The 9983-nt window shown below is 45.4% G+C and overlaps 1 protein-coding gene across 1 annotated transcript; it reads right to left on the reverse strand.

Annotated features, from left to right (window-relative positions):
- Positions 1–2859: 2859 nt before the first annotated feature.
- Positions 2860–8595, reverse strand: chst2b (carbohydrate (N-acetylglucosamine-6-O) sulfotransferase 2b). The gene has a single exon (XM_048542629.2). The coding sequence runs from the start codon at positions 7979–7981 to the stop codon at positions 6716–6718; it is 1266 nt and encodes a 421-aa protein (XP_048398586.1). The 5' UTR covers positions 7982–8595; the 3' UTR covers positions 2860–6715.
- Between the last annotated feature and the right edge of the window lie 1388 nt (positions 8596–9983).

Raw genomic sequence — 9983 nt, forward strand, 5'->3', positions numbered from 1 at the left:
AAGAAACTTAGTGAAGTACATAGATCGGAAAGATTTGGAAGGATATGGGCCAGGAGCAGGCAGGTGGCACTAGTTTTGTTTTGGGTTATGTTTAGCGTGGACTGAATGGATCAAAGGGTCTGTTTCCATGCTGTATGACTCTATCCAGCAATCCTCAATGGGAGTTCTAATTATGAAAGTTGGGTGACAACGGTCAGACTTAAATGCAATCAAGCAGTACATTCATGTTCATTATGAAGCCTCTTATATTGAAATATTTCTTAGATGGGTGGAGTCAAAAGCTGCAGATATCCACTTAACAGTCCTACAATTTTTTTTATTCAGGAACGGGATGAAAACCTAAAGAAATGCTCACAAAACAAGCCAAGCAACTAAAAGCCAATCATTTGATGGCTCAAAACCCAATGAAGCAATTGTTTGTCCAACTGATTCGATTTTGACTGTGTATCTTATTGTTTAGTGCTACAAAAATTCAGATTTTTAGTATTTAGAAATGAAAATATAAGAAATCTAAAATTATTAAGTATTCAACAATTAAGTGATAAATCACATGAATGAAGGCAAAACACTGCAGATGCTGGAAATCTGAAACAAGCACAGAGAATGCTGGAGAAACTCAGCAGGTCTGGCAGCATTTCTGGAGACAGGAACAGTGTCAACAATTTGACCCTAGTGTGACCTTTCTTCAGAACGATACTTGTTGTTTTTTTAAATGAAAAAATGCTTTCAACTGTTTACCACAAAAACATGTCCTTGGCATGCATGAGCAATCTTGATCGACTTCCTTATCTAATTTGCAGTAGCCCTATGGTCCGGCTCCTTGCAACTCTGCCTCCGGGGCAGAAGATCTGGATTCACATCCACTCCAGAAACTGATGGCCAGGGAAGGTGTGTTCAAAATTCCAGCAAAAGATTGAATACCATATCTGAAAATCCTTCTAATAGACACCAATGGCAGGGAGATTTCTGGTCAGCCACGTCATGCAAAGAGAATTGAAGCCTCTACCATTCCCTGCCCGCTTGGTGTACGAGAACAATTTGGTTCAGTCAGGAATTGAACAATAAATGCTGGTCTAGCCAGTGACACCCACATCCCACAAGTGAATAAAACAAAAATTTCACTGGAGTTTACAAGAATTGGTTGGGGGGGGCGCAGTCTTACTACAATCCATGAAACAGGCCGGACAGGGTAAATGCAGGAATTTTCCATCAGCCAATTCCAGGTTTTTTATTTAGTGATGATGAAAGATTGGAAATGTGATGGAATACATGCAGTGACTAGACATTCTCTCAGTGGAAATAGTGCCCACTGGCACTTTAGTGAACATTACGTTTCAATCATCTGCGTGCTTCTTGCTGCATGTGAACTGTTGTTTGAGGAACTGTGAATGGAATGTAACACTGTGCAATCATCAGCCAACATAAACACACAGAACAAACCTTAGCTATCAATTAACTTTGGATTTGTAACTAGAAATAACAAGATGAGTACTGAAATAACAGAAGAACATTGAATCCTGGTTGTGTCAAGCAGGTTCTGGGTGTTATAAATTATGTACTTATTATTTCTGCATGTAACCTCTCGAATCGAAAATCAAATTCTTAATATCTGATGCCCCAAACCGCTTGTTTCTGCATTTTGTTTTGGTCACCTGGAGAGAGAAATATGCCTTGTCCAACCATGTTTCAGGGGTGCCTGCAGATGATGCTTAATTTGTGTTTATATAGCCAAAGGTGCATATATTTTTGTTTAAAGCTGCAATGTTTTACTTCTTCTCAGATGTGCTTCTAGGCAGTTCTCTCACACACTGAGTCATAGAGATGTACAGCATGGAAACATACCTTTCAGTCCAACTCGTCCATGCGGACCAGATATCCTAAATAAATCAAGTCCCCTTTGCCAGCATTTGGTCCCTATCCTTCTAAACATTCCATGTGTCTTTTAAATGTTGTATCAGCCTCCACCACTTCCTCTTGCAGCTCATTCCATACATGCACCACCGTCTCCACTAAAACATTGCCCCTTACAAATCTTGCCCCTCTCACCTTAAAGGGATGTCCTCTAGTTTTTTGATGCCCCATCCCAGGGTGAAGACCTTGCCTATTCACTCTATCCATGCCCCTCATGAGTTTATAAACCTTTATAAGGTCACCCCTCAGCCTCCAATGTTCCAGGGAAAATAGCCCCAGCCTATTCAGCCTCTCCCTGTAGCTCAAACCCTCAACCCTGGCAAATTCCTGGTAAATCTTTTCTGAGCCATTTCAAGTTTCACAGAATCCTTCCCATAGCAGGAAGACTAGAATTGCACACTGTATTCTAAAAGTGGCCTAACCAATGTCCAGTACACCCTCAACATAACCCTCCTGACTCCTATACTCAAAGCACTGACCAATAAAGGCGAGCATACCAAATGCCTTCTTCACCATCCTCTCTGCCTGCAACTCTACTTTCAAGGAACTATGAACCTGCACCCCATGGTCTCTGTTCAGCAACACTCCCCAGGACTTTACCATTAAGTGTGTAAGTCCAGCCCTGAATTGCTTTTCCAAAATGCAGCATCTCCCATTTACCTAAATCAAACTCCGTCTGTCAATCCTCAGCCCATTGGCCCATCTGATCAAGATCCCACTGTACTCTGAGGTAACCTTCTCTGCCGTCCACTGCACCTCCAATTTTATTATCTGCAAACTTACGAATCATACCTTTTATGTTCATATCCAAATAATTAACAATAGCTCTGCAAGACAGTAATATGGAAATGTTTCCACTGAATAGCTACGTAGTACAAAACTTGGTGGGGAATTTTTTTTTAGATCAAACATGATCCTACAAATCTTTAAAGAAACAAAACATTCAAAGGTCACCTCAAATTATTTACTTTGTTATAATCTGTCACATACTTGACAGGTGTGTATCAAATTCCATCTGCGTTACATAAGGTACTCTGCATTGGCAGAAATATGTGGGTTATGATACAATACAAAACTGCTTAAAAGTGTTGCAAATTTTGAGGAATTTATCGTTAAACAATTCTACAACTGATAGTTTGCAACATTTCCTTTAATATTGTTACAAAATGAGGTGCAATAAATACATGTTTGAACAGGTAATCTATTATTACGTTACTTTTCTTTTCCTTTATATCAGCAAAATAAATCCCAGTATCACTTGTTCATCAATTCACATTGCACAAAATCACTGCATACAATCAATGTTGTAAACTGACATGTATTGCTTTCCCACATAAAACCTTTGCCAGCAAAAATGAAAAGAGGCATGAACTCAAGTTTGTATACATGCACAATAAAACAGCATACTCCAAAGCAGTGTGAAAAGGGCTGGGGGGGCATTTGCGGCCTGCCACCTGTGCCCCTCAGCTGATGTGCTGTTCCGTCAGCTCCCACTGACAGTCTCTTTAGCTCTGCCCTAAAGTTAAAAGCTCCTGTGTCTCAAAAGGTGAACGGGAATTTAAGTGCAAAAAGTGGGAGAGGGTCCTATTAAAACAAAACATTGGTCCCATGGATTTCCCCTTCTTTGGGGAATGCGAGCTCACCTTCATTTTACAACTTCCCATCGTGATAGAATTGAAGATAGCAGTTCTTTGTGTGTGGGCTATTTCAGGCACAGGTCTACACTCCATTAATCTACATTGCAAACTTCCTCAACAATGAACCTTAGATGGAAGCTACTGATTAATCTTCCCAGGAAAATTCCCAAGTGACAAGTCAAATAACAATGTAAACGACCGTATTGTTTAGCACCTTCTGGACAGTGTTATTCCATATTCTTAATATAGGTCTTCTTACAGTGGTTTCATCCTGGGTGTTTTACATAAGAAGCTAAAGTTATGCATTTCAGTGGAACAAGAGCTGGTAGAGATCCACGTGAACAGCAAAGCAATGTTCAGTGCTTGCTTATCTCTGATCATTTTATTTCTAATTGATGAAAAGCAAGTAATGTCTCAGCTGCTGCCATCAATGAAAATAAAATGGTGGTGCAGCAGTCAACTTGCTTTTACTGATTTTCAATAAATCGTTAACTGTTAGTTAAAGAAATTACATCACTTCAGGGTGCCTCCTCTAAGAAAAGTAAATTACTGCAGATGCTGGAGATCTGTAACAAAAAAGCAACAAAGATTGCTGCAGAACCTCGGCAGCTTCGGTGGAGAGAGAAATGTTTCAAGTTGTGTTTGGAAGAGGTCATACCATACTTGAAATGTTAACTCCATTTCTCTCTCCACAGATGCTGCCAGACCTGCTGAGGTTCTTCAGCATTCTGTGTTTATTTTTCTTTCCCTCATAATTCAGTTTGGACCATCTGATTGACTCAGAGTAGGACCACACACTGCAGTGGTGAATAGCCCAGTCTGGGAGGTATGATGCACAGAAATGCAGTCACAATAGCTCATTCAATAACAGGAGTCAGCTAACAGTGCAATTTTTTGTTTCTTTTGTATTTCCTCGTTTTTCGGGGGAAACCTGTTTCTACTAACCTATTGCAGAAAGATCAATTACTACAGGGGCCAGGTTTAACAGGACGGTCCCTTTCTGTGCTGAATCAGTTCTACAGTTCAGCATGAAAGATCATTCAGCTGTCCAAAGTGCCAGCCCTTGCTGCAATATTTGGAGCTTCCACTTGCAATAAAAGCAGCTAAGGAGAGAGGGAGACATCAACTGCCTGACTACTGAGACTGTCTGATAGCTGCTCAACACAACTTCAACTTTAATCTGAGGGATGAGGCAATTTTCATACCATATAGCTTCTGTTCTGAAGCCAAAGCATTATGAAGTCATTTCTACCTTGAGGACATGTCATCAACAGTAGGTACACAGTTCTCCTGCCAACAGCAGGAGGCAATATCCAGAGTTCCAATGACTTCAGATGAACCATTTTTAAAAACATATTTGGCACCTCTTAGTCCAACCATCTGAATGCACAGAATTGGTTCAATTTGTTGTCATAATTCTTTTATAAAGCAAGGCAGATCGGCTCCATGTTGATTCCCAGGCTCTGAAATTTATACCCCGTCACTCCAAATCGATTACTTGGATTTAAAATTTCTTTTAAGTTATTTTTTCTGCTGCTATAATCTCCGGACATTACCGGTATTAACCCATCGCCATTTGCCTGTGCATAAACCGTGAGACTACATTAAAACAGGCCTTAGTTTAGAGAAGTGTTAACTAATGGGTAACTCCTGAGAAAAGAAAGCTGAAGCTGAAAGTCATATCTCTACCTTAACAGTCTCTCCCAGGACCTCAACTTCACAATAAAGGGACCTCTTCAAATCTGCTTTGTGGTGTACTGCCAGCATTGTCACCAGTACAAAAGCATCACTCATTCTACAGTATGTTTATCCCATTTTAATAATCTGCTGCTGGCCTTGAAAGTTGTTTGTAAATAGCTGAGACTGACTTGATGGCATCTTAAAAATAAAACTACGGAAATGACTTCCAGAGTTCATGCGCTGGAGAACTGCATACTATAGCATTGGCATCAGTGAGATAATTACAAGACTCCTTCAAGGAGATGGTTTTGCATTGTTTCGGCTTAGCCTTTAATTAAAGCAGAAAGTTAGTCTCTGGGTATGTTGCTGCTCAATGTATTTCCTTTCCTCATAAATACTGTACATTGTAACATTTTGTCAGTAGCCTCACAGAGACTCCAGATAATATACAATAATGCATTAAACATGGCGTCTTGCAACAAATCATGTGCTATGTCAGTTTTGATCTTGGCAAGGTTTCAGTTAGCTTTCTTTCATTTCATGTCTTTTTTTGTAGATTCTTGTACGAGTCTGCACTCACTCTCAGCTATGACATAACATTAATAATGAAAATGCGGGTCAAAAAGGTCTATTTTGCACAGACTACTCTTGTTTGTTCCACACAATCTTGGGGAAGGGAATATGAACCAGCTTATCTGGAATGAACAATCAAGCACAAACAGATAGAAAGGATTCAGAGGTGAGGTGTTCTTTGGCAGCAAAGTACTGTATTCACAATTCTACTGCCGCATGCCATCAATATAATAGAATACTTCTTTAAATGATAAATTATCAATTTACTCATTCAACCAGACAACTAAAAAGAACAATATATATATGTTCAAAGGCCAATGTACAATAACAACTTTAAATCCAAATGATCAAGTATTTCCAATGGCCAACTCAACACGTTGCACCTTTGTCAACATTTGGTGAGGAAAAGACCCCTTCAAATTATTAAGTGACTCATGCACCACCAGCTTTTCAGTGTTATCAGTTATGTGTGCAACTGAGTTAGTGAGAAGTTGTTTGTAAATGAATGTTTAAGTGAATGGGAGGAAGGTTGTGTCTGTGTTATCGTGCATGTTGGTATGAATGTGTGTGAGTAGGTATGTCTGTTTTTGTGTGCCTGTGTGAATGTGTGGATGTTTGTTAATGGCAGCTTTTGTATGAGAGCGTAATGTGTACCAGTGCATGAGAGACATGTCAGTGTGAGAATGTCACTGTGCAAGGTGTCTGTGTGACTGTGAGGTATGTGGGTGCAGCTCCGAGTGTACCCAAGCACTCCGCACAATACAAAAATCCTCTCAAGCACTTGTCTGTTGTTTTTTTCCCCAGACCTGAATCCGAGGGTATTCAGAAAGTAAACAGGTTGGGATCTGCTCCTGGGCTTCTCTTGGATGCGGATTTTGATGGAATGAATTTCTGGAGTCCTTCTGCATTTTTGTTCAAAGCCGGATTTTGGTTACAAATGACTTGCTGAAATCCTTGACTTCCTCTGGTGTTTGGACTTTCTCATAGCCCAGCCAATCCATGGCCTGTTGGCAGTATTCCTCCACTTGTTTGATTTGGGAGTAAGTCATCTGGGTCCGCCACGCATTGGCAGCCTGGGTGGCGTTTCGGGAAGAAACACTGAAGGGCTTTTTGGAGGAGTAACTGGACCCCATGGTCATGTTGAGCATGAACCTCTCAATGTCCTCACTGACTGACAGGCTAACAAAATGATACATGTCCTTGAGGTACCTGATGGGGTCTTCCACCAGGTCTTCATAACGCACTACCCTGTAATTGTCCTTCAGCCAGTCTGGTGGTTCCCTCACCATCTGGACAGTCCGGACCATGCTGGTGCAGATCACCTCCAGGGCATTGAGAGCGTGGTAATCCACTGCATCCCGCCTGGTCCTCTGGTACCCATCGTACACCTTCAACCGTCGCCCCTTGGGATCCTTACTGCGCATCACCTGCAGGCTTTCCCGGATCAAGCCGTTCCTTGACTTGATCCGGGAGCTGGCCACAGCCCTGGGATCCCTGACCAGGTGGATCACCTTGAGGTCGATGAAGGGGTCTTTCATCAGAGGGGCCAAGACATTCAAGTCAAAAATGCGAACGCCCTTGATGACGATGGTGCTGTACTTGTGGCACTCGGCTTCCAGTGAGTCCAGGTGCTGAGGCGGGCACTCGTTCTTGCACACGTGCTCGTCGATGAGGCCCACCTTGTCCTTCCGGTACGCCTTGCAGAGCGGGTAGGAGCAGACCACCTTGTTGCGGGGTGCCCCAAAGATGCCCATGCTGGTGAGGTTGTTGCCCCCGTTGTAGAGCTGGAAGATGGAGAGGTCGCAGCGGTAGAGAAAGCCCAGCATGTCACGGGCCGCTCCTTGCAGAGTGAGGGCATCCCCCGGGTACAGCTTCTGCCAGATGTGCCACATGGGCTCGTAGAGGAAGAAGACATCGGGGTTCTGGTTGAAGAGTTCCCCCACGAAGGAAGAGCCTGATCGCCATGTTGTGAAGACATAGACATGTTGGCGCCTGTTGGAGCTGTTCTGGGGGGGTGAGGGCCGCTGGTGTTCCACCGTGTAACGGAGGGGGTACGGTACATACTTCACCTGGGTGCACTCCTTGGTCCCTTTATAATCGGTAAAGTGTAACATAGTCAGCACCAGGAGTAGGATGTAGCCCAGGACCAGCAGAGCCGCCTTCCTGCGGAACACTTTCATCTTTCCTCGGCTTCCGCTCGCTGTGGAAAATGGAAACTAATTCCCATCAGATGCTCAGGCTGGTTCCTCGCATCTTTGCACCAACCTGCCGGCTGACCGAAAGCGGGTGGGCTCTCACATCGTGTCGTGGCCAAGGTAAAGGCGGGCCAGCGCCCTCCGCTTTTCAAATCTCCCTCAGTCCGGCTCCCATCCGGAGCTGCCCCGCCGAGCTCTCTCTCTCTCTCTCTCTCCTCCCCTTTTTATTTTCCGGGATAAGATTCTGTTTTCGGCTGTCTCTTTGTTCTCAAGTCTCTTCCGCACCAACAATGTGTGTGTGTGAGAGAGAGAGAGAGAGGAAATGTCTGTAGCCTCCCTAACGCATTCTCGAAACCAGCTGCAGCCGGGGCTGGCGTCTGGAGCCGCTTTCGCCTCTAAATTTCAGATTTCTGCCAGCGACTGTCTCCCTCAGTTCCCGACTCCTCTCACCCCGATGGTGAAGCGCTGCCCAGCTCCATCACTCTCTGCCCTCCGCACTCCGGTCTTTTGCAGCCGCTCAGCAGCAGAGAGCCTCCTCTCTCCCCTCCTTCTCTGCCTCCCCCTCTTCTCTCTCTCTCTTCTCCCGCCCCCTCTTTCCGTCTCTCCTCCTTCCCCTCTTTCTCCTCTCCCTGCTCTCCTCCTCTCTCTCCCTCTCCCCTTCCCCCGTCTCCTCTTCTCTCTCTCTCTCTTTCCCCTTCTCTCTCTCTTTCCCCCTATCACCTCCCCTCTCTCCCTCCCTTTACCCCGTCACCTCCTCTCTCTCTCCCCCATCGCCTCCTCTCTCTCCCTTTCCCCCGTCACCTCCTCTCCTCTCTCTCTTCCCCCCGTCACCTCCTCTCTCTCCCCCTTCCCCCTCTCTCCGCCTTTTTATTCCTTGCTCCCTGTCCGGTGGCTGATCGCAGCTCCTCCGAACACCCCCCGCCCCCACATCCACGCCTGCCTGAAGCTTGATCGCCGCGGATCTCACGGGGAACCGGGGCACAGACTCTCCGTCGCTGCCGTCCTCGATCGATGCTGCAACATTCCCTCTTCAGTGCAGCCCCAATAAATAACACGAAAAACCCCTCCGCACACAGAGAGGGGGCACCCCCTGGGGTAGGGGCGGGGGAAGGTGTGAAAAGGAGAAATGAGGGGAGGGGATGATCTGTTGCTATTCGTGCGTCCCTGACCCTCTCCAATGCACAGCCCCTTCTCTGTGCGTCTGTGTCTCACACTCACTCCTGTCTCTCACTGTTTAAATCCCTCCCTCTGCTCTCACTGCGATTGGGCTCAGGCTGAATGCTCTTCCTCTCTGGTTGCTGCTTGTGTTCATCCAGCTCCACACTTTGTTATCTCTCTGGTTAAGTAGCAGCCAATGCTGTCAGTCAAAGCACAGCCCTTTGGCAAACCGCACCCACCTCCCCCCGGCCCCCTTGATGGTAGGGGGCTGGCAGGGAAATGGGACTGGGAAGAGTGCGGAGGTGAGAGCTCAGCGTCAGGACCCTTGTCTGTCCCATTTAATACACAGGCAGGCAACTGTGCCAAAGGTGTACAATACACCTCACCCTAGCCAAATACACACCACCCACCAACAGCAACCTCTGCCACAAATAACTCTCTCCACACAAACACACGCCATCCTGTACATAGCACCCCCACATACACCGACCCCCACACATTCCACAGCCCTCCACACGCCATCCTCGCACACGCCACCCAAACATACCTCACACCCCTACAAACACACCATCACCCTGTCTCACACACACACACCTCACTCTCCCTACAAACACACCATCACCCTGTCTCACACACACACACCACCCAAACACACCTCACTCCCCCTACAAACACACCATCACCCTGTCTCTCTCTCACACACACACACACACACACCTCACTCCCCCACAAACAAACCATCACCCTGCCACACACACACACAACACTCCAACCCACCCACACACAAATAACACCCTCCACACACATACACATCACCTTCACACACAAT

This window comes from Stegostoma tigrinum, chromosome 14 (assembly GCF_030684315.1).
Source record: "Stegostoma tigrinum isolate sSteTig4 chromosome 14, sSteTig4.hap1, whole genome shotgun sequence".
Taxonomy (NCBI): domain Eukaryota; kingdom Metazoa; phylum Chordata; class Chondrichthyes; order Orectolobiformes; family Stegostomatidae; genus Stegostoma; species Stegostoma tigrinum.

What these genes read in the sequence shown, in the direction of transcription:
- chst2b (XM_048542629.2), bottom strand. Translation starts at nt 7,981, where the DNA reads ATGAAAGTGTTCCGCAGGAAGGCGGCTCTGCTGGTCCTGGGCTACATC.